Genomic DNA, 25,308 nt, shown 5'->3' with positions numbered 1-25,308 from the left:
TGGGTTACCTGTACCTGGGGGTGTGTGGGATACCTGTACCTGGGAAGGTGTGGGTTACCTGTACCTGGAAGGGAGTGGGTTACCTGTACCTGGGAGGGTGTGGGTTACCTGTACCTGGGAAGGTGTGGGTTACCTGTACCTGGAAGGGCGTGGGTTACCTGTACCTGGGGGTGTGTGGGATACCTGTACCTGGGAAGGTGTGGGTTACCTGTACCTGGAAGGGAGTGGGTTACCTGTACCTGGGAGGGTGTGGGTTACCTGTACCTGGGAAGGTGTGGGTTACCTGTACCTGGAAGGGCGTGGGTTACCTGTACCTGGGAGGGCGTGGCAGACCTGTTAGAGTCGGTGCTGGCCCGGCGGTCCTCTGAAGGTGCGCACACAGCCACCACCACACTCCTCCCCACGCCCTCCACGCCATACACGCCTGCAGGAGAAGACAAAATATGATAAAAATGATAACAAGGAAAAGAAGGGATAGATAGATGGGTGGGATTGGATAGATGGATAGAAGGTGATTTTTTGTTCCATAGACGCTCTTAATGTCTCCTGAATACACACACACACACACCTGAGTTAAATTTACAGGTGTGAAGTGACCTACAAACCTAACTTCAAGTATCTGGTGCACCTATACTGTTGTTCCGTTTATTACACTTGACTCATCACACCTGTACTGAGTCACCTGTTTATTACACGTGACTCATCACACTTGTACTGCGTCACCTGTTTGTTACACCTGACTCAACACACCTGTATTGCGTCACCTGTTTTGTTACACCTGACTCATCACACCTGTACTGCGTCACCTGTTTATTACACCTGACTCCACACACCTGTACTGCGTCACCTGTTTGTTACACCTGACTCCACACACCTGTACTGCGTCACCTGTTTTGTACACCTGACTCATCACACCTGTACTATAACAATACCTTGGCTAGGAAGCATGTTTTTCCTGTTACCGCCTGGGGGTTGAGAGGTGTTATTGGGAATAGTGGTAGTGGTGGTAGTCCAGGAGATGGTGGTAGCCTTGGCGATGGTGGTTGTCCAAACGATAGTGGTAGTCCTTGGCGATAGTGATAGTCCCAGCAATGGTGGTAGTCCAGGTGATGGTGGTAGTAGGTTGTGATGTATCAAAGCTCCTTAAGTCACATGCTTTTAAACGTCGCGGTACCACAATTCACGCAGATTGTGGTAGCTTGAAATGGTTGTAAGTGATACTGGTTATAAAATGTCTACATCAAGTAATATTAGAATGTTGTTTGTAATTCATATAAAGTAAACAATGGTTATTTTTTTATAATACTATAGTTGTAGACAATATATCACTTGCCTACACCGCATCATAATAACAGAGTATTATTGTTGTCTGTTTGCAATTCGCGTATAGTAGACAATGATTATTTATCCATTACGTTCTATAATTGCAAACAAAAGATTCCAGCTTATTTACAATAATTAATAATAGTTTACGATAATTTAAACAGTTCTCATATATCGTAAATTACATGGAATATTAAGGTTTCAAATTCCTTTTTTTTTCTATCAATTACAATCACGTTATCTCACTTAGAATAGTTCGTTGTGGTGATGAGAGGAACTAAGTGGTGACTGTGGTGGCGGGAGTGTGGTGTGTGGTGGGTGTCTGTGGCAAGAGGTGTCATGGGCTGGGTCATCGCTACCAACCAACTGCCTACCACAACACTGGAGTTCTCTGGTAACGCTGCCTTATCTCCCTCCTCCCCTACCTATCTTCTATCTTACCTATCTACCTACTTACCTACCTACCTACCTACCTTACCTACCTCATACCACCACCACCACCTTACCATCACCCACACCCCATTCACCCTTACAAATAGATAGAAATCACAGACAGACAGGCGAGTGCACAGACAGACAGGCGAATACACAGACAGAAAGGCGAAATGAAAGACAGACAGACGGAAAGGCAGATAAGTTTTCACCTGGGCAGATGTCCACACGCGAAACGTCCATTACAGCGTTTATATAAAGACCTAATGAATTTGTTATATTTGTTTTCGTATTTCAGGAGACTCATTAAACGTACCAAAATAAATGAATGATTTCTTGAGGAATAGTTAAGGTTATGAGGGGGATATTGGTTAGGTTATGAGGGGTGGGGTGGGTGTAAGGTTAGGTTATGTTATGAGGGGTGGGGTGGGTGTTAGGTTATGTTATGAGGGGTGGGGTGGGTGTTAGGTTAGGTTATGTTATGAGGGGTGGGGTGGGTGTTAGGTTAGGTTATGTTATGAGGAGTGGGGTGGGTGTAAGGTTAGGTTATGAGGGGGTGGGATGAGTGTTAGGGTTGGTGAGATACCGCCATTGCCTCTCCCCATACACCCTGTCAGTGTGAGGTGAGGCAATGTTTTGACCACACATGACAAGCTGACAACCACTGACACCCTTTATATGGGCACAACTGATCTGTATTTAATGTGGCTATTTTATTTATTATTATTATTATTATTATTATTATTATTATTATTATTATTATTATTATTGCGGTGTGTGTGTATGTGTTTATACGATTATTTTAGTTTGGTCTCTAGATGGTTAATCCAATATGCGGTGAAAATAAGGTTAATAATCATATGCATTTGGTAATTTTAACTATATTTGGCTATAAACCATCATCAGTATTTTAATGATCAGCGAAAGCGAAACTGACATCCCTGTTCTTACAGTCTCAGGTATAAGACACACCATACCTTATGCTACGCTTCGTCAATGCAAGTTTCTTTTATTGATCTCTAATATCTTCATTATTATTTACCTTTATGCCTTGCATTTCTCAGTGATAGAATCCATCTTTTTGGGGTGGTTTTTCAGTTCATTAAATATAGGTCATATACACCCAACTTTAATACACAACTAAACATATTTCTTATATAGTGTTTAAATAATTATAATAAACATTTAATTTCGATATATTTCACTGCATTCAATAGCTTCTCTAATAATATACATCACATTGTTAAAAAAAAATTCTATTATTTGATATTTATGCTTTTCAAGACCTCTATCTTATATATATTTGTAAGTTGTAATAATTAAGGCTTAAAATTATAAATATTGTTACTTTTTTTTTTACCATTTATCCTACAGTATAATATGGAATATAATAGGAAAGGATTTGTAAATATATAGCCTCTAGAAATTGACTAATATGGTAAGTCTAAGTAGAGTATTATTGTACTTCAGTAAAAATGTCAGGAGCTGTTCCAGAATCGTTCAAGTGTTAACACAATCAACTTCCATTTTTCTCCTTGCTGCCCACCCGCTGGTATCAATCCCCATCTTCGTTATACCATGGCCAGGCTGACATATCAACTGTCACAAGTGGGGAAGTTGGTTGGCCTGATTTTCATCTGTACCCAGTTAAGTCTGGCCCAAGTCATTAATCCCGGGGTCCAGTAGGCAGCCATTAGCGTGTCACTCCGGCCTGCGACTGCCAGAGGCGCTGTGGGCTTCAAGTGAGAGCAGTAGTTGTACCACCAGCCACCTCCCCCAGCGAAGAACTCCACACATGAGCCTGTAAGTTGCACATACATTCTTAAATCATCATACAGTAGTCAAAGTCTTTCATAGTCTTTAAATAGTGATATATTTCTTCATTCGTATCGTTTAATGAGTTCGGTGATGGGGTAGCAAGCGATACCCGGTACTAATTTTACGTTCACTTTAAATCAAACGTTCACGTGGAATTTTCCTTTATACAACTGAGGAATGTGACAGTTCTTAAATCTTTGACCAAATAATCATACCCAAGGATGTCCATTATCGTCCTTCATTATTTAAAAACTACGAAAATTCCGAGTTGGTATGACATCCTCCCAGTGGGTGGCTTTTAATCCTAATAACACTAATAATATTTTAAACTAGTTTCTCGTGTGAACTTGGAATGTTTATTAATTACCAGATAAACTTGACTTTCTTGGTCCTGATTATCACACTTGTATTAAGGAACTCGTAAAAAGGTATTCTGCCATCATTGTCTTGTAGAGAAATCAAAAGTGAATATTTGTGAAAAAAAGGTAAAAATAAGCTATCATCGAGACAGAACGGGTTAATATTAGCCAAATAATTGGTTGGCTGAGGAAGTACAATGGACTTACCGAAGGGGAGCCCATCGTTGTCTCGATCATTGGTGGAGAACTTGGTGCGGTGGAGAGGATGATCCCCAGTGAGTGAGTCGCCTAGTGTACTGCTGTTGACGTATCCACCCACTTCTAACTCGTAACTGTATACACAAACACACATATACCACAATGTTAGAACTATATCCTGTTTTACTGGTTATTAGTGTTTTGTGTTTATTGATAGTAAAATGGTGTTATTTTATCGTTTTCTCTGTGTTTACGGGGTAACTAATACGGTGTGTTCATTACTGTAATCTATATTATCAGTAGCCAGTAATATGCGGCATTATTTTTTTAAGAATTACAAATAATAATCTATTTTCTGAGACATTATAAGAAATAACAATTAATCTCACCTTTTTTCTAACATTCCAAATATTACAACTGTTTTCCATCTATTTTTCCAACATGTATTTCAAATACTTTACAGTCAATCATGTATTGAGGTATTGAGCAGATATACCACCAAGCACTAAGTAATTGCTAGAATACACCCACTAGATGGCACGAGGGATAATTTACCTATTGTCAATGCAGACTATAAGGAAACCCAATTTAGCTATTTTAGGTCCTAATTCGGTTCTATTTTAATCTCGTCTATCCCTTGTGTATTAAAAGTATTTGTTATCATAGTCCATTTGTAATAACATCTCCCCATGTACATTCTTACCATGTTTAGCAACACCTCCCATGTCTAACAATCAGAAAATAACTCTAAAACCTGAATTAGAAACCAAATTAGAATCCCGAATGGAAAACAACACCAGAAATCAGACTTTTAAAACCTAAATTAGAAATGTGAAATAAGAAAGGTAATGTGACAATAACATGTGAATTTGTTTTGTCCACAGAACGTACTGCGTGTTCTCGGAGTCAACAATGAAAGTAGTCCAGCGAGCCCAGCGTGTGTCCCCGTGGTAATTCCTGGCGTCCAGTTGCATCTCCTGGGGCGTGGCAGAGGTGAGAGAGTGTATGTTTTCGTTACCTATCAGGGAGAATAAGTGGTCATTAGCGTCTTATGTTTATTGATAGTGTTTAGTGTGTAGTTGTTTTTAATGTTTTATCTGTGTTTAAGGGATAACTAATAAGGTTTGTTTGTTCTTGTAATCAGTGTCGTCTGTAGCCAGTAAGATACAGTGTACTTTTGAGAGCTAGTGTCTGGCTGCGTATAACTAGGCTAATCTCTAATGCTCGCCTTTCCTGTCTGACTGATGAACAAGGCTTTTCCGGGAGAGGGAGTTATTTTTTTCTCTAGTACCTTTCAATATATATGTCTACCCAGCAGTAATTGGGAACCTGGATGTTAATCGATTTGTTGATAGTGTTACGGGGTAATGGTTAGCCAGTGCAGTTGGCGAGTTGTCCGGTCTTCTCGGACTATTCCTTGACAGTGGGTCATGCAGCTCGTTAACTTAAGGTCTGGTTGTTGTGTTGGCGACAGCTTTTACACCTTAAAAAAATTCACGCCTAGGTGGCCTTTGGGGAATGGGCCACTTGTTTGAAAAATAAGTAATATGATTGGTACAGATAAGATATACAATAACAAAGGAGGGTCATTCAATAGGGAATTTCAACATGGTAACAATACCAAAGTAAGATTGGCTGGGAGTGAGCACATTGGTTGATTGCGAGTTGTTGATAATTTTTACAATGGTTGGGACTGGGCTGTTCTTTCAGCGATCAGTACGTGCTCGTATGGGCTGGATGCGATTGTGGTGTCGAACAGCAATTCGCGGACGTGGGATCTCGGGTGGTAGCAGGAAACGGTGTCGAGGATGTTTGTGTGGGTGAGACCGGTGTGTGTGTGGGGGATCAGTGTGTGTGCGTGTGGGGGGATCGGTGTGTTTGAGGGGCGAAGGGGAGATGCACACTTACCCAGCCAGTACTCAGAGGACGCCTTGCCAAAGCCGTGTTTATAGAGATTCCAATTCCTGGCAAAGTTCTCCTGCTGCTCCCCCTCTGACCGAGCCAGGAACACTGTCCAGCCACCTGGTGATACACAACTGCTGATCAGATATACCCCCACTTCTATAAGACCCTTGTCCCTATTAACCTAACCTAACCTAACCTAACCTAACCAAACCTAACCTAACTTGACATAATGATAGGCAGTTACAGATTAAATAAACCCCAGTTGTAAGAGACCTCAGTCTAATATAATCTAACTTAACTCAGCCATTTGGATTGACGCCCATTACCACTGGGGCCCATTAGAACTGGGGCCTAATAGAACTGGGGCCTATTAGAACTGGGGCCTATTAGAACTGCGGCCTATTAGAATTGGGGCCCATTAGAACTAACCTTTAAATTGTAATACCAACCCTTAAATGTAATTACTTGACAAATGTGAGGGACACTGAGGCACTCTGAGGAACATTGAGGCACTCTGAGGAACATTGAGGTACCCTGGGGAACATTGAGGTATTCTGAGGAACAATAAGGAACACTAAGGTACTCTGAGGAACACTGAGGCACTCTGAGGAACATTGAGGTACACTGGGGAACATTGAGGTATTCTGAGGAACAATGAGGAACACTAAGGTACTCTGAGGAACACTGAGGTTCTCTGAGGAACACTGAGGTACTCACCGCCGTCCGTGGTCATGTCGCACCACACGGACACATTCGCCTCACCACTGTAACAAGTAACATATTAACACACCAAGGAAACCTAACCTAACCTAACTTATGCTAATGTGTGGCTTAAAATATTCGATGGAAATTTATTCAGTTTTTTTTTCTGAAGGACAAGTAGATAGTATTTAGTACAAGCAGAGAGTTATCATAAATATTTTTGAATAACATAGAGAGAACGTTTATTTACGAGTGTATAAAACATATTCATATTTAGGTACAGTATTGGGCTTCTGGTGACGTGAGTATCAGAAACGTCAGTACGGATGCATGTTTAGTTGTGCATTATGGGTATTGAAATAATAATAATAATAATAATTAACGGTTTATTGAAAGAGCATGGCAGCGAAAAGACTGAAAATATACAGTTACATAATTGGGAAATGGGTCACTTGATTGAAAAATAATATATAAGTAACATAAGTGATACAAATATGATATATAATGACAAGGTGGGGAGAAGGTTATACTACAGGGTATTTCAACATAGTAACAGTGCAAAGGTAAGGTTGGCTGGGAGTGAACACACTGGTTAACTATGAGTTGTTGATACTTTTTACAATAGTTGGGACTGGGCTGGTCTTATAGCGATCAGTGCGTGCTCGTATGGGCTGGATGCAGTTGTAGTGTCGAACAGCAATTAGAGGACGAGGGATCTTGGGTGGAAGCAGGAGCCGGTGTCGAGGAGGTGCAGAAGCTTCTCGCCAAACTTGCAGATGAGGTCGTGGTGATGATCAGAGAGAGCCGAGAGGGTCAGTGTGTTGAGCGTTTCTTGATATGTGGAATAGGAGGGAGAGAGAATAATCTTACATGCCCTTTTCTGCATTTTTTTTTAGATGTTTCCGTTGTGTGGCATTTAGGGAGGAAGACTATAGGCAGGGGAAGGGTAGGTGGACTTGCGAAGTGTGAATGATGAGTAAGTACTGAGGGGCTGGAAAATTTGACGGTTGTATTTACCTGTGCAAGGAAGTCTGTCAGCCATGGTATAAGACTTCTCCGAAACCCGAGGTCGATGGCTTTGTTAATAATTAAATTGTACTGTAGTTGACTAAATCGAATGCCTTGGTGAAGTCAGTGAAGGCGACAGCCACAGACGTCTTGTGTTTTTCCAAATGGCGATACTGTATATAGTCAAGAAAGCTGACAAGACGGTGGGTAGTGGAGGAAGTTTTAATGTTGCCAAATTGCTGAGGATCTATGGCACCTGTAATATCAGCATAAGCCAAGTCAAAACGAAACTTTCGCAGCTGGGTATTGTGGTGGTGGCAATGGGTCGTAACTCGTTTAAGGATTACATGCTCATTAACTTGGGCACTTATGACACATGGGGTCTTCCGGTCAGCTGGTCATCTCTTGACTGAGGGAAGCATTGATGATGGAGCAGAGGGGCTTAGTTAATTCCGGGGAGAACTCCTTGTAGAGTTTCATTGGTAGGTCATTGGGGATTGTGAAATGCTTGATCTTAAGTTTGTCCAGTCGCCTTGCTCTTATGAGTTCTTCCACTAATGCAGTGGGAAGGGAGCAGGGAGACACTGTGTCAAGCTGAGGGAGTCACTGGCAAATTGTTGGAAAATGATTGTTAGTTGCTAAGCTGCGTCATTATTAGTGGGGTTTAAACCACAGAGTTCCTTAAGCTTACCATACCACTGACTGATGTTGGTCTGCTTCAGGTGTTGCAGCTTGGTTGGGTAGTTAGACTTCTTTGCGGTGCATATTTCATGGATGACTATTGCAAAGGGCACTATAGTTGTTGTTTTCGTTGAGATAAAAGGCTCTGGCACAAGTCTTGATCCGAGGTGTGGTCCAGTGCAGGTCAGTTGGGTGTATTCTGGCGGACTTCTCAGGGAAGAAGTGGTGGTGTTGATGTAATTTGTCCATTTGGTGTCTCCGTCATCCACACTTAGTACTTCAGTCCAGGGATACTGAACTATTCACTGCCCGAAGAGATGCAATGCAGAGTCAGTAATTGGTCTGTAGGTCTTGATGTGGGGTCTGTGTATGTGGTGGGAGTTGGAAGCCTGAACACCGAGAGGTGTGTCTGTGTGCTACACCCGATAGGCTTTGGTTGAGGTGGTTGGTACTGGTCCGCTAAGTCGGTTAAGATAAGGTCTAGGGTGTTTTGACTGTACGTAGGGAAGTTCATGGCTTGTGATAGTAGCAGCTGCTCCTCAATATCAGTGATGTCAGTTTTGCCAAAATCCCTGCATAGTATCAGCTTGGCACATGGGTACCTAACTCTGAGGTGGTAATGAATGTGATGGATAAGAGTGTCTCTGGTGGGTGAGTGATGCAGGTGGTATACCACATAGTATATGATAAGAGGCAGTGTGGTGGGGGTGAGCTCATGGTACAACATGTACTCTTAATGCCTCCACATCAGCTGGACTAAAACATCCAGGTGCAATGGACGTAATGGATGTAGTTCATCCTGACAAGAGGGCCACATCCCCACCATGCCCGTGTGTATGGAGGTGTTGAAAGAGTTGGTATCCCTCAATGTGGCAAGTCTCAGGAACAATTTGCCACGCCTCACTGATGGCAACAACGTTGGCAGCAAGTAACCTGACTGTGGTGCGGAGCTCGTCAAATCTGTTAGCGAGGGAGGTGAGTTGCAGAGTGATGGGGAGGGAAGACTGACCATATTCGGGGAACTACAGTGTATTGGTACGGTCTGTCAGGTGGTGGTTCACTACTGCAGGTGATGGTCTTTACGGGTGGCTCCATATGACGCCCTTGTCTGTGACCCCGAGCATAAAATATATTCAGTGGTTTTAATAACATAACAGCACTGCCGCTTAGATACCCATTTCCTCGCTCTAAACTGTACAAGAAACTGGTGGGCTGCAGACCACTGGTGACGGCAGGCAACTACCCTCCCTCGGCTTGGCTCAGTCGTGTGTGTGTCTCATATGGCGTTGTGTGAGTATCTGCCTTTCTTCTGGTGATACAGTTAACGTGTATCACCAACACATATAAGTGACACAAGCTTCACAACACAAATTGCTCCCAATATCTCATAACTAATATATTTTCGAAGATGTTTAGAACCTCATGTGTTTACATATCTGGTGAATTTCTTGTTACGTGACCTTTGTACATACTGAGAGACTTACCTGGGTAGATGAATGGTGTAAATGCCGTCTTGTCTGGCCCCCAGGCAATAGTGTTCAGCGCAGTCTCTTGGTTTGCTGTAAGACAACGTTTGTTATAGTTAGGAAGCAGATCATGTTTCTCTCTATTAGATCACCTGAAGATTAGGCTCCCTAGTTTATCTCACCTGGGGGTTGGTTTAGGTCAAGGTAGGTTAGGTTAGATTAGGTTAGCATCGTGGTGAAATAAACTGTGGTGTCTAATCTTCACTTGATCAAAAATATGTTCAAAATATCATAACAAAGATGGTCACAGAAACAAAACAATAATTAATGTTACCTCAGCAGCTTGGTCAGATTCATCTCACACTGGGAGTGAAGTTGCGTCAGGTGGTGGGTGTTCTTCTGCAATAGTTCATTCTCGTGGTTCACTCTGGTGTTATTTTCATGGAGGAACATGTTCTCCTGTGTAAGTATACTGTTACTTAGTTCCAGCTGCCATTTGTTCTCTTCCAAATGGAGAACTTTTGCCACCAGTGACTTGTTCTCTTCTAGCAATTCCATGTTCTCCTGTTCTTTCGCTTCGTACTCCTCCAAAAGTACCTGGTTACCGTTTTCAAGTTGTTCTCTCCAACTCTCCATCTCATTGTATTTATCTTCATATGAATCGTTTTCTTCTTCTAATTTAGTGTATTGTTGTTGTATTCGTTCACTCTCTCGTCTCAGCCATGTTAGATTCTTCTCCAGTTCCCATTTCTCCACTTGTAGTTGCATGTTCTGAAGCTGAAAGTTATTTTTTTCAGTGTCTGTTTCACTGAATAACTGTTTACTCTCTCTTAATTCTTCTCTTATTTGTGTGTTATTAATGACCAGTTCTCTGTTCTCCTCTTCCATTTTTTTCACCTCTGCTGCTTTCTCTCCTGCTACTCGTCTATTCCATCGGTCCTCTTCGTCTTCTACCATATTCTTGACAGTTTCCTCGAGTAATGTTTTCGTTGCTTCAAGTCGCCTGTTCTTGTCGTTCATCTGCCCGAGTTGTGTGTTGGTTTGTTCTAGTCTCCATTGGACTTCCTCCAGCTCCATCACCCTTTCGTTAAGCTGTCTCTTCTCCTCTAGGTCCCTTTGTTGACATTTGCTCTCCAGCTGAGTCACATTGTCTCGTAGTTGCGTCTTCTCCAGTTCGAGTCTATTGATGTTGTCCAGCATGAGATTCTTGTCCTCCTGGAGCTCTCTTATCTGGTTACCCGTTTCGGTGTTTTCGCGTGACAGCTGTGAGTTTATTAGTGCCAAGTTTTGAGTGAGTTCTTGCAGAGTCCTGGCCTTTGCTTGAAGTGCCGTGTCCCCTCCTGGTGTATGTGTCATGTGCTGTTTGACTGTCTCGCACTCCTCCACCACACGTGTTAGATTATCCACTATTAACCTACTGATATTATCTAATTCCAAAAGTGTATCTTGGAGTGCCGTAATGTTTGCCCTTAGTTCTAAGTTCTCTTCTTCTCTATAGTCAATTATCTCACCCAAGCGCGTGTTATTAGATTCCAGATTCCTGTTTTTTGTGATGAGGCGTTTTATTGTTAAGTCAAGATTAGTCCTATCGTCTTCCACTTCGAAATAAGGTTCTACCCCAGGGTCAGCTTCCATATCCTCGCTCTTTTCCAGTTGTGTGATCAGTTCTTCAAGCTTCCTTTTCTCTTCTTGTATTTCTTCATATTCTTCTTCCTTTTCGTTAATTTCACCAACCAGTTGTGAATTATTTCTTAACAGCTGTATGTTTTCTTCCTCTAAAGCCTTGATCTTTTCTTCAAGTAATCTCTCTTCTCCTTCATTTCCCACCATACTAGCGTCTGGGCTCCCATTGTCTTTCTCAAGTTGGTTAAGTTTCTTGAGGAAGACAGTGTCTTGTATAACAGCATCTGCAGGAAAATTAAAATTACTCTTTGATTATCAGAAAATATATTGTATAAAGTCTTGCATAAGAAATAAGTCACTTCACCATAGGACATTTGATGTTCATTTGTTTTTGTTGTTTTCAAGAGAAGGGAATCATAACAAAACAACAAAGATGGCTGAAATATTAACACCAGAGGATAGAGACAATTTAATACCCATGTACAGCCACTTAAAAAAAACTATCTATATCAAACAGTGTTGAGACAATATGACACAATGGACGAAGGATTTTGACAACCCTACCAAGACAACAGGAGTCACAGTGTTCATTATGGGGTTCATCGATCACCCCGAGTACAGGTAGTTTATTGAGTGGGTGTACAACCAGAAGCTACACACTGACAGCTTACACACCCAGACGAGAGTCAATGAAGACTTTTAAGCAGTGTATCACCTCTGCATACAATGACTGACCCAAAGACGAGTTCATGAGATTGAGGATGATGGTGGGGATGATGATGATGGTGGGAATGATGATGATGGTAGGTAAGGATTATGATGATGGTGGATGAGGATGATGATGGTGATGATAGGTAAGGATGAGTTAGGGGGCTGACTTACTTTTGTGGTGTTGAGGGTGACACTCACAGGTATGACAGAGCTCCTCCATCCCTCGCCACACCAGTCTGACCTCTGAAAGTAACGAAAATGAGTTAGTAAGGCATGGGAAAAAGAGCTAGAGAGAGAGAGAGAGACTCCCCTTCTCTCTCAAACACACCCTCTCCCCACATGCCTACCTCTCGATATATTTTTGTCCTGCTCCAGTTTTGAGGCGAGGGAGGTGGTGAGGGTGTTAAAGCCTTCACTCATGAGTCTGATAAGGAACTCGGTGCGGGTGTCGACCCTCATCAGCGCGTCATTCATCTCTGAGTGTGTGAGGGAAGAGAGATGGTTGATTTATATAATGAGATTCTCTGACTTACAAACAAAAGATACAGGGAGACAGACATACAAACAATGACGAGACAAACAATAGAGACAAACATACAATGATACAGACATGGGTTTAGAGACATACGTTACAAAGCAGTATAGCATTATCTTGGTGTCAGTACCCACGCACTAACATGATAGCAACAGGCACCCAAGCACCAACATTACTTAGACGCTAACAATCGCCAGTAGCGTGTCGAACAGCTAGGCAGTTGTCTCTTATACACTGTTTTATGGTATCGTAAGCGTAAACATGTTCTTGAATGTACTGTACAATCACCCCACAAAAGTCCTGTTGCCTCTCCTCCTGAATCACGAACCCCGAGCTTCAGACTCGTGAACCCAAAGCAGTATTGTTGTATTAGTCTACCTTTATATGTTTCGGATTCACGAGTCTAAATCTCGGGGTCGGTGGTTCGGAGGAGAAGCAACAGGACTGTTGTAGATGAATGTCGCTTATTATCACACATATTACGTTGAAACCAAAAACAAACAAAAAACACTCGACAGTACAAAAAAAAAAATCAATAAATACAAACAAATCCTAATCCTTCTCACCTAATGAACCCCAAGTAATGACATGCCAGATACTGCTAAGTGTCCAGGGAATTTTGTTCGCAACTGCACCTGAGCATGTGCCAGTGTTGGTGTAGCCTGGAGTTCAGAGGGGTTCACTTTTTGTGCTGTCACAACATTAACTGGCAGAGTACCCCATGAGTTTATGATTTTCACCCCAGTTCTGAAAGTTTAATGTGCTGGTGGCGTTCTTGTGTTGAGATTGTGACCATTAACTAGTTATAGATATGTAGACTGGACTGATTTGAGCCCAGTGAAGTGTTTATCCATTTGTAGAACCTTGTCCCCCTTGGTAAGTAGGGTGCTGACGATAGTGTGCAATCATTTGGCTGTTTTGGGCAAATTCCAGAGATCCTTGTTAAGTGGGGCTATCGCAAGGCAATGTACTGGGCCCGTTGTTGTTCCTTAGCTTTATAAATGACTTGCCAGAAACTATACAGTTCTCCATTCAAATGTTTGTGGACGGTGCCAAGTTATTCAGGGGAATTAAAAACCAAACGGATTGTGGAGAGCTACAGAAGATTTCTATCACCTTCAGGAATAGTTAAATGAATGGTTAAGATTCAATATTACGAAATGCAAGGGGATGTACTTAGGTGTGTATGTTGACAAGGAAAGTGAATCATGTAAGTAAACTAGAAGGTCGTTCAGATATCTAGGTGGTCCGTCCCTCTTAACACTCATCAAAAGTGAGGTGCTCCCCGGAATGGAGTACTGTCATCCCGTCTGGTCCCGGAGATATGCTAGAGACTCTCAGTTGATAGAAAATGTCCAGAGGAGGACCACCAGACTGGTGCCTGCAGTACGGCAGCCTCAGTTACCCAGAAAGATTATTACACCTGCAATTGCTTGACTTATATTATAGGCGGGCAATGAGTGACTTAAGTGAATATAAACATTTCAGAGGGCAATATTCAGCCGAGAGTTCATACCTGAAGAAGTCAGAAGTTCAGAAAACTGTCAGAGCAAATTTTTCGGAGTGAGATGTGTGAACTCTTGGCACAATCTGCCAGTGTGTGCTGTGACGGCACCGAGTGTGAGCGCTTTCAAGACCAGACTTGACCAACACTGCGAAGGTACAGATACATTCAGAAGCCAGAACAGGTCCAGTACAGTACTTGCCAAAAGTGCGTAACAGAGACGTGACCGATTGCCCTTGAGGCTGACGGGAGACGATAAAGTACAGTAATTGTCTGTACTAGTTACTGACCGTGTACCACCTGCTGTTGTTGCTGTACCATCTTGACCATCTGTGACAGTGGTACGTCTCCTTGTAAGCCTTTAGACTGGTTGACTGGGGTGGCAGCAGCTCCAACACACCACCACAGCCACAACCACAACCACATTACTCCACACATCCCTTCCACCACAAAATCTTACTAATACAGCTGCCACAAGATGCTTTTCACTGAACAAAATCCCACCACGTAACTTTCCACTGGACAAAATACTAAAATATTCCACTCTGCAAAATTTCACGAGATTGTTTTCACTCGATAAATTTCCTCCAGTTTTTTTCCCGTACAAAATCACCTCAGACACGACTAAAATCCAAAGCTAGATATCTACGCTTTATAAACTTCCAACAGGTTAAAATTTTGACCCTGAAAGTGAGAAGGTCGAATTGGGTTTTTGGATTAGCTGGTTGGATGTTTGTAGTTGAGGCTGTGGGCGAGGGGAGTGGCACAGTCTTCTCGCACGCTAGGCTAGTACTTCTACACCACCACTACCACCACCATCTTGCACTCATTTTATGTTGCCACTTCACATCACTAAAAAAAAAAAAAAAATAACATGCAAATGAATTTCTTCTTCGTTCATTGTACAAAATTTTCACTTACGTCCAAAAATAAATAATTTATTTCCGAAAATACACGAATATGGGCCACGTAAACTTGTTAAAATGTACTAGTTTGGACAGTTAATGGTCACTTGAAAGTCTACCGCGAAATGTGACATGAGCTGTTTTGCGGGACTAGGCAACTCTTTCGGTACATAGCCTAGTCAGCCTCCACCGAGTATACATGCGTTTGAAGTTACTAGTATAGAGGCTGTACTGTGTTATGTGGGCATTACTTAACATTGAGCGTTGTGGACAGGTTATGACTTGGTTAGATTAAGTTTAAGAACAAATTAAAATATTTAACTTGGATCATCTGAAGATTAACCCCAGGTTATTTCCCTTTAAGATTAAACGCCCTAACGATACCTGTAGGGTTAGGTGAGCGTGAGTGTTGAATTAACGGAGTGAACAAAATATAAAGTTGTAATCACGGAGGGAGAAGAGAAGAGTGGGGAGGTGGGGGATGACCATTCCAACACCTGCCCCTCCTACACCGGACACTCTCTCTCTCTCTCTTATGTATTCATGGGTCTATCTGTTTATACATCAATCTCTTCATTTTTATCTATGTCTGTATAATAAAGATAATTAGTATCATTAGTGTACAGTACACAATTATTGCACCTTTTCAATTATGTCGCAGCGGAGGATAATATCCGTATTTTGTGTCATAATTGTCCATTTATGACCCCCTCTAACTTAATTATCCGCACCGAAGGATTATCAACATTTTGTACCAACAAAACAAACTTTTTACTCACATTTTCATGTCACCAAATCGTGAAAATTTCAAGCCAACCAACTTTTGAGAATTTATCACTTAGTTATACGTACGAAATTAGATGCGGCTACTTAACCGGCCGGTCAGACTACTTCACCGGGAAACCAGTCTTGACGAGCTCAGCGATCGTTTATTCGGCTAATTCGTGTGCCGTTCTAGCATTTCACGGTAAGTATATATTTCTTATTGTGAAAACAATGTATTGCAAGAATTCATATAATTTAAGTTATCGTCAATGTGAATGTGGAAGAATTAGTTTCCTGTCGGTGGGTTATTTTTTCTGTCATAAGAATTTAAATCTACAAAAGAGTCTGACATATTCAGAGTAACAATATTAAAGGCAATTAAAAGTACTGTTGTCTTTGTATTATTTATTTACAATACATAAAGTCCCCTTAATCAGCCCCTAAACCACGACACAGCCCCGTGTAGTGGGGCGTGGCACATAAGTGTCGGGGGGTCTCGCAAGGTTAACTTAAACCCTACACCGAGACGCTCTAAGCGGTCATTTATGAGTCGTCTCAACATAAATGAACTGGCGTAGTGTTCTTTTATCCTTTCTTGGAACATCATGCAGTCACTTTCATCCTCGTATTTGAGAAGGAGGCCCATGGTGATACAAATTACAAATAGTATGATTAGGGTGTAAAGACAACAACGGACTACACCCCAGCGCCGGCGTGGCACAGTGGTGGTAGAGCCCGTTGAGTCGCCCTCACCCGTGTTGTCTACTTTGTGGTCGTCCTTCACTTGCTCGTCAGTGGAAGTTGTATAGAGGGTCAACCTTTCCAAAACCTCTTCGATTGAAGGGCGATGGTGGGCCTCGGGGTTAATCATGCTAAAGGCGATTTCGTACAACACAGAGGGCAAGTGCCGTCGTTCAACTAGGAACCAATCGATCAACTTACCCACTGCATATACATCCGCGGACGCTTCAGCTGTGACGCCAGAGTGAAAGAGTTCTGGGGCATGGAACTCATTAATGGACGAATGTTTTAATTGTGGAGTGCCAATTTTTAAGGAGTTACCGAAGTCAATCATATGGACCTCGATGTCCCCATTTTCATTTTCCTCCACATACAAGTTGTTTCCCTTGATATCCCCATGAAGAAAACCAGCCTGGTGAATTTCGTTTAAACTCTTGAAGAGAGCGATAAGACTTCCAATGAACTGGTCCTGGGAGCATTGTTTGGCATACTCCATGAACAGTTGACCCCGTGTATACGTCATTACGTATGCCGGGAAATCCTTACATTGGTAAAGAACTAGCGGGGCGCCTCCAGCACCGTTTAACTCCATAAGGACTTTTTGCTCGTCCAGCAAGGAAGTAAATTCATCCTTGGCCCTTTTACAACACACCAGTAAACCGTCTAATTCAAACAAATGGACAATCCCGACCTCTCCCTCCCCGAGAAAATGTCGCACCCTACTTTGCTTTATTATTTCGCATAACTCATCTTGAGTTACTATTATGGGTGGACTCGTTTTTGAGCTTGCGGAAAAACAATTTGAAAATAGAGAAAACATTTTTGAGTGTTTAGAACAGTAATTACTTTAGCTTGTTGACTTGCACACAGGTATAACTCTGAGATCCGGCAACAAAAACTTAAACAGGTTGGAATGTTGACGTCAAATGGTGTAACTCATTATAGAAGGGAGAAATAGTATTGGTGTTGTAGTGAACATGTAGTACTGTAATAGTGTTGTAGTAAAGGTTTGTACTGTAGTGTTGTAGTGACCATAAAGTACTAGTGTTATAGTGAACATGAATACTAGTGTTGTAGTGAACATGTAGTACTGTATTGGTGCTGAAGTAAATGTTTGTACTGTAGTGCCCATGTAGTGCTGGTGTTGTAGTGAGCTTGTAGTACTGTAATGGTGCTGTAGTAAAGATTTGTATTGTAGTGACCATAAAGGACTAGTGTTGTAGTGAACATGTAGTACTAGTGTTGTAGTGAACATGTAGTACTAGTATTGTAGTGAACATGTGGTACTGTATTGGTGCTGAAGTAATTGTTTGTACTGTCTTGTTGTAGTGAACACATAATGCTAATGTTGTTGTGAGCATGTAGTACTAGTGCTGTAGTGAACATGTAGTACTAGTGCTGTAGTGAACATGTAGTACTAGTGTTGTAGTGAGCATGTAGCACTAGTGTCGTAGTGAACATGTAGTACTAGTGAACATGTGGTACTAGTGTTGTAGTGAACATGTAGTATTAGTGTTATAGTGAACATGTAGTATTAGTGTTGTAGTGAGCATGTAGCACTAGTGTTGTAGTGAACATGTAGTACTAGTGAACATGTGGTACTAGTGTTGTAGTGAACATGTAGTACTAGTGTTGTGAGCATGTAATACTAGTGTTGTAGTGAACATGTAGTACTAGTTTTGTGAGCATGTAGTACTAGTGCTGTAGTGAACATGTAGTACTAGTGAACATGTGGGACTAGTGTTGTAGTGAACATGTAGTATTAGTATTATAGTGAACATGTAGTATTAGTGTTGTAGTGAGCATGTAGCACTAGTGTTGTAGTGAACATGTAGTACTAGTGAACATGTGATACTAGTGTTGTAGTGAACATGTAGTACTAGTGTTGTACTGAGCATGTAGCACTAGTGTAGTAGTGAACATGTAGTACTAGTGTTGTAGTGAACATGTAGTACTAGTGTTGTAGTGAGCATGTAGTACTAGTGTTGTAGTGAACATGTAGTACTAGTTTTGTGAGCATGTACTAGTGCTGTAGTGAACATGTAGTACTAGTGAACATGTGGGACTAGTGTTGTAGTGAACATGTAGTATTAGTATTATAGTGAACATGTAGTATTAGTGTTGTAGTGAGCATGTAGCACTAGTGTTGTAGTGAACATGTAGTACTAGTGAACATGTGATACTAGTGTTGTAGTGAACATGTAGTACTAGTGTTGTACTGAGCATGTAGCACTAGTGTAGTAGTGAACATGTAGTACTAGTGTTGTAGTGAACATGTAGTACTAGTGTTGTAGTGAACATGTGATACTAGTGTTGTAGTGAACATGTAGTACTAGTGTTGTAGTGAACATGTAGTACTAGTGTTGTAGTGAGCATGTAGTACTAGTGTTGTAGTGAACATGTAGTACTAGTGTTGTGGTGAGCATGTAGTACTAGTGTTGTAGTGAACATGTGGTACTGTATTGGTGATGTAGTAAAGGTTTGTACTGTCTTGTTGTAGTGAACATGTGGTACTGTATTGGTGTTGTAGTAAAGGTTTGTACTGTCTTGTTGTAGTGAACATGTAGTACTGTATTGGTGTTGTAGTAAAGGTTTGTACTGTCTTGTTGTAGTGAACATGTAGTACTGTATTGGTGTTGTAGTAAAGGTTTGTACTGTCTTGTTGTAGTGAACATGTAGTACTGTACTGTCTTGTTGTAGTGAACATGTAGTACTGTATTGTGAGTAAAGGTTTGTACTGTCTTGTTGTAGTGAACATGTGGTACTGTATTGGTGTTGTAGTAAAGGTTTGTACTGTCTTGTTGTAGTGAACATGTAGTACTGTATTGGTGTTGTAGTAAAGGTTTGTACTGTCTTGTTGTAGTGAACATGTAGTACTGTATTGGTGTTGTAGTAAAGGTTTGTACTGTCTTGTTGTAGTGAACATGTAGTACTGTATTGGTGTTGTAGTAAAGGTTTGTACTGTCTTGTTGTAGTGAACATGTAGTACTGTATTGGTGATGTAGTAAAGGTTTGTACTGTCTTGTTGTAGTGAACATGTAGTACTGTATTGGTGTTGTAGTAAAGGTTTGTACTGTCTTGTTGTAGTGAACATGTGGTACTGTATTGGTGTTGTAGTAAAGGATTGTACTGTCTTGTTGTAGTGAACATGTAGTACTAGTGTTGTTGTGAACATGTGGTACTGTATTGGTGATGTAGTAAAGGTTTGTACTGTCTTGTTGTAGTGAACATGTAGTACTGTATTGGTGATGTAGTAAAGGTTTGTACTGTCTTGTTGTAGTGAACATGTAGTACTGTATTGGTGTTGTAGTAAAGGTTTGTACTGTCTTGTTGTAGTGAACATGTAGTACTGTATTGGTGATGTAGTAAAGGTTTGTACTGTCTTGTTGTAGTGAACATGTGGTACTGTATTGGTGTTGTAGTAAAGGTTTGTACTGTCTTGTTGTAGTGAACATGTAGTACTAGTGTTGTTGTGAACATGTGGTACTGTATTGGTGTTGTAGTAAAGGATTGTACTGTCTTGTTGTAGTGAGCATGTAGTACTGTATTGGTGTTGTAGTAAAGGTTTGTACTGTCTTGTTGTAGTGAACATGTAGTACTGTATTGGTGTTGTAGTAAAGGTTTGTACTGTCTTGTTGTAGTGAACATGTGGTACTGTATTGGTGTTGTAGTAAAGGATTGTACTGTCTTGTTGTAGTGAACATGTGGTACTGTATTGGTGATGTAGTAAAGGATTGTACTGTCTTGTTGTAGTGAACATGTGGTACTGTATTGGTGTTGTAGTAAAGGTTTGTACTGTCTTGTTGTAGTGAACATGTGGTACTGTATTGGTGTTGTAGTAAAGGTTTGTACTGTCTTGTTGTAGTGAGCATGTAGTACTAGTGTTGTTGTGAACATGTGGTACTGTATTGGTGATGTAGTAAAGGTTTGTACTGTCTTGTTGTAGTGAACATGTGGTACTGTATTGGTGATGTAGTAAAGGTTTGTACTGTCTTGTTGTAGTGAACATGTGGTACTGTATTGGTGATGTAGTAAAGGTTTGTACTGTCTTGTTGTAGTGAACATGTAGTACTAGTGTTGTAGTGAACATGTAGTACTAGTGTTGTAGTGAACATGTGGTACTGTATTGGTGTTGTAGTAAAGGATTGTACTGTCTTGTTGTAGTGAACATGTAGTACTAGTGTTGTAGTGAACATGTAGTACTAGTGTTGTAGTGAGCATTTCGTACTGTAATGTTGCTGTAGTAAAGGTTTGTACTGTAGTGTTGTAGTGACCATAAAGGACTAGTGTTGTAGTGACCATAAAGGACTAGTGTTGTAGTGACCATAAAGGACTAGTGTTGTAGTGAACATGAATACTAGTGTTGTAGTGAACATGTAGTACTAGTGTTGTAGTGAACTTCTATTACTAGTGTTATAGTGAACATGTAGTACTAGTTTTGTAGTGAACTACCACCTTTTCATTTCCATCGATTATGAATGAGGAAGGGAAACATGGAATTAAAGACGACTGTCGAATTTGATAGTTTAGCAAAGGAAACTAACAAGCCCTCAAAAGGGAAGTACAGATGAGAAAGCACAGGGGATTCAATGACAAGTAGAATTGATGTAACATTTACAAGTATAGAGTCGGTTGTATCATGACCACACCATCTACCATGTATTCAACAGTATTCGGCCACCTAAGCTGCCAGCTTTCGACGAATTACGGGACCAGGTGGACTCGCGTTGTCATGATCGTAATGGCGGCTAACTTGAAAACCCTCAGGATTCATATTACGCTTAAACGTCAACCAAACCTTTTGAGTCCCCCAGTGGAAACGTCCTCCGTTTCCTTGTTGACGTCATCGAGAGGTCGTCTCTGTCTGAAGGGAACTTTGAATCTAATCCGCAGGTTTCATAGCAAGACGCTGTATGTTGGGAACTGTTGCCATCCAACCCTTTGTAATCAATTTAATTCTTGCTTTTGATAGCTCAGTCAGAGCATGGTTTGTGAAGATAATAGTAGGGAATAGGGGGATCGGTGGTAGAAGCGGTACCGTTCTTGCCTCGCAAGCGAGATGTCACGGGTTCGATTCCCGAGCCGGTGGAAGTTGTTTGGACATACTTCCTAGCCCCCATTAGTCCCTGTTCACCGAGCAGTAAAGTAGGTACCTGTTGTAAGTCGAAATTTGCGAATTCGTATTCAGGGACAAGTTGTTGGAGCTTCCAATAACTTGATGACATAAACCACTGACTCTTCAGGCTTCTACGCCCTTACCTCGTGAGACATAAAGGCAAGCATGAACTTAGCACGCTTCCCTGTTGGGCGCTGTAAATGCTTCTGTGCTTCACCGTACTCAAGGATGTAGGGGGAGTGCCCAATAAATAAATAAATAAAATAGTAGGGAATGAAACCGAGTTTGTAGTCGCAGTTTCAACGTCAGAGTGTACAGTAAAGTAATTCATCGAAATAGAAGTAGGTGGAATCCCTGACCTAGTTCGAGGGAGGGTGCCGCGGGTATTTCAACCGTTAGAAAGTGCTCGGCCCTTCACCCACACAGGTAGATCATTCCACTGTGTTGTGAGTAGCCCTTCTTTAGGTAATTAATAGTTGATTGTGCAAGTGTTACAGTAACGTAGTTGATATGCTTTGATTGAAGTAATGTTTACGTCTTTAACGTCCCCTGAAACGTGATGTTGTCACAGTAAGTGCTCGGCCCTTCACCCACACAGGTCACAAACGCAGCCTAGGCCGTGTCGGTAGCGTGGATGTTGTATCCACTAGTCTGGCGAGATGTCCGAGGTCCAGTTATCTTCGTGAGACCCGACCGTCAGAAACTTCAGTACTACCTATGGGCCCCATAGCTGGCCGTTTGACCCTAACGCTCGGCCCGTGAGGTGACCCCGGATCATCAAGCCACACACAACTATCAGCCCCCATCATTGGTGGACGAGTGTCTAGCTCATTGGGACTATTTGTGTGGTGGTGTTATTCCACTGGGATCTTCAGAGTTCGTTGGAAAGTACCCCATGGCGGTTGTTCGAGTATCACTCTTGACGAGAGTGTTGTAGTGGCATTAGCCCCCTGTTTTAATGGTGCCAAGTTACTATAAGTGTGTGTTATCGAGTATGTCCACCCAGTAGTGGTGAGAGTATTTTGAGCCTGAGGACATAGTACCAGGTTTCGTCTGCTGGTACTTATATTATTTCTCCTACCTCCATTTTATTGTCTAAATAAATATTGTATTTGCATATTGTGTCTTACTTCCTTACTGTATCTACCGTTATTTCTTGATACCATCATTACTTATACCCATGAGCCTCTCGTCACCCTACCAAGGGTTAAGTATTAAAGTAAAATGTTAAGAGGCACAGTCCATTATAGCGTGCAGGTTTGATAAAGTGGTTATGGACACCTGGTGCAGTAAGGATACATGCCCCACTATCCTCACCGGTAAGTCTTACGAAGTTCAGTTTTACTGTACTTCGTTGGCCGAGAACCAATGATCAGTTTAAAAAACTGCTTTGCTCAAGGCTCGAGATTCCACTTGTACATTGAGTCAGGTGAGAAGCTTCAGATGGATGAAAGTTTCAGAGTTCACACATTGCTTGACAAAGCTACCAAGTAAATGTATTGTGGTAGATGGTCGAGAGGCGTCTTATACTGCCAGACTGGGGGTCACTAATGCTAAGGGGGAATACTTAACTCTAATCTTAATTTCTAAGGGTCGCTGCCACCAGACTCCCTCTGGACAGCATGTAGCTCGTTAGGTAGCGTGGACTAGGCTTTGGGTTAGGTTTTACATTGACCAGATCGATTTGGGTTAAGAAGGGTGAAACCATAACAGGTCTTAATTTATTCCTTATAAAGCATACTGGTAAAAAACATACAAATGAATTGGTCTTCCTCAGAAGAACAACGAAAATGTTGGTTACCCAGATGGGCACCAGACGTCTTACATTAATGGCGTGTCATCCACATACCAATGTGACCACCTTACCTCGGTCATTCCTTCTTACACTACCCCTCAGACTGCTCCACCTGTATGGAATATAGCACCCTCTCAACACACCCGTTACCCTCCACACCTGCAGGTATGGGACTCCTTGTAATTTCTAGGTATACCTAACAGGCACCTCGTTCACACACCGCCCTCGGTGGGTAGAGACGAGGGCTACACCAAGAGACATAACAGTACTATTTCTACGCCTGGTATTATAGGTCGCTCCAAGTGACAACCGCGGAGTTTCTCAAGCGTTTCCTTATTTGTTCTACTCATTTCGGGTGGTGTGCTGGGGATCCACAGTGCATGACCACTGTGGTGTGGCCTGTGGTCATGGGTGACGCCCGGTAGGCACTCAGAAAGCGTCGTCCTGGGTTGGGAGAAATCGAGGCATCACTGAGAATGCTGCCGGGGGGGGGGCTTTCGTCACCACACATTAGTACACTATGACTTCACTTTACGACATCAGGCAAAGTTTCAAGATGTAAAAACTGTTAGACAAGTCCTTTTTAGGGTTGAATAAAGCATGATAAAGGACACTGACCTGTGTTGGGAAAAGTCGAGGCATCACTGAGGGTGAAGTCCCTCCTCTCTGTTTAGGCCTAGTTTCCAATCTTCACTTTGGATTCCTATGGTTCCCACATTTCCATTTTCCTATCTATTGTGACCATGCTTTATAAATACATACTTAATCCTAAATTACACACTAGGTAAGGGTCTGGTGTGCTAGTTCCTGGGTTATAATATTAACGCGGTACACCCGAGGCGGCAACCCAAACAAAGCCTAGCACCGTATTTTCATGGCGTGGGTATGCAAGATATTCTTTTTGAAGCATAGTTTCTAGATCACTTCCAACACTTCAGTTCTGATACCTTTATCCAGATCATTGTTCTCACATGATATCTCTGGAAGTTATGTTCGCTACACGTTCAGACGTAAATAGTATGACCTTCAAACGATGATCTACACTTAGTCCTACACTACACTAACCCGACTCAACTGGACTTCGCCAATCATCATATGGATACCCGGAACTTTCTTTAATGCTATGATTACATATAATTAGCTTCATATAACTATACCTGGGTATAATACAACACATGGTCTATTAACATTGAGTAGGCGAGTTACCTACTAACAATGTTTCCCGTTTGAGATTCTACAAGCACGGTGGATTTGAAGGTTATATAGCGCAATATGAATTAATTAGGGGGTTTAGGTATGAGAATGATGTGCGCAGTACAGTCTGAAAGTTGAGTAGTTCCTTCGATCTTAAGTAAACCTAAATTATTCTGGTAAATTGTATACAAGATACTTGAGGGAAATATCAAGTCAAAGCTTAAGTTGGTTTAAAACGCTCCAGAAAACGGTTATTAAAACCAACGGGGTTAAGGTCATAATCAAGTTCATTGTAGAGCTACGTATATCATACACAAGTTAAATATAGCAGTTTGCGCTCTGCCGAATCTCCACCACTCCGGCCGGGATCTTCCTCAGCTGCCCACATAAACAAGGGAAGTATATCGCTGTGCCCTGGGTGAATCTGGATTTGACCACTTTTACCGAGAGCTAGACTCAATTCATCCCACCGCCATAACATAGCCAACAGTTACTCAACGCGAGTCTGGAATAAACAAGTAATTAGA

General features: G+C 41.7%; 1 protein-coding gene across 1 annotated transcript; it reads right to left on the bottom strand.

Moving 5' to 3' along the window:
• Positions 1–2,620: 2,620 nt before the first annotated feature.
• On the bottom strand, positions 2,621–15,059 carry LOC121856409 (protein Daple-like). Its single transcript, XM_042351990.1, has 10 exons — positions 14,556–15,059; positions 12,574–12,702; positions 12,398–12,469; positions 10,227–11,799; positions 9,911–9,985; positions 6,753–6,799; positions 6,039–6,152; positions 5,022–5,148; positions 4,140–4,264; positions 2,621–3,556 (listed from the first exon to the last, which is right to left on the bottom strand). The coding sequence occupies exons 1-10, from the start codon at positions 14,701–14,703 to the stop codon at positions 3,351–3,353; spliced, it is 2,616 nt and encodes an 871-aa protein (XP_042207924.1). The 5' UTR covers positions 14,704–15,059; the 3' UTR covers positions 2,621–3,350.
• Positions 15,060–25,308: the final 10,249 nt, after the last annotated feature.

This window comes from Homarus americanus, unplaced genomic scaffold (assembly GCF_018991925.1).
Source record: "Homarus americanus isolate GMGI-L3 unplaced genomic scaffold, GMGI_Hamer_2.0 scaffold48220, whole genome shotgun sequence".
Classification (NCBI taxonomy): domain Eukaryota; kingdom Metazoa; phylum Arthropoda; class Malacostraca; order Decapoda; family Nephropidae; genus Homarus; species Homarus americanus.
This window is presented reverse-complemented; position numbering and strand designations above follow the sequence as displayed.

What these genes read in the sequence shown, in the direction of transcription:
- LOC121856409 (XM_042351990.1), bottom strand. Translation starts at nt 14,703, where the DNA reads ATGTGTGGAGTAATGTGGTTGTGGTTGTGGCTGTGGTGGTGTGTTGGA. An exon ending in TCACCCTCAACACCACAAAA is followed by an intron (nt 11,800 to 12,397) that starts GTAAGTCAGCCC and finishes ATTTTCCTGCAG; the next exon opens with ATGCTGTTATACAAGACACT. An exon ending in TACACCATTCATCTACCCAG is followed by an intron (nt 6,800 to 9,910) that starts GTAAGTCTCTCA and finishes TACTTGTTACAG; the next exon opens with TGGTGAGGCGAATGTGTCCG.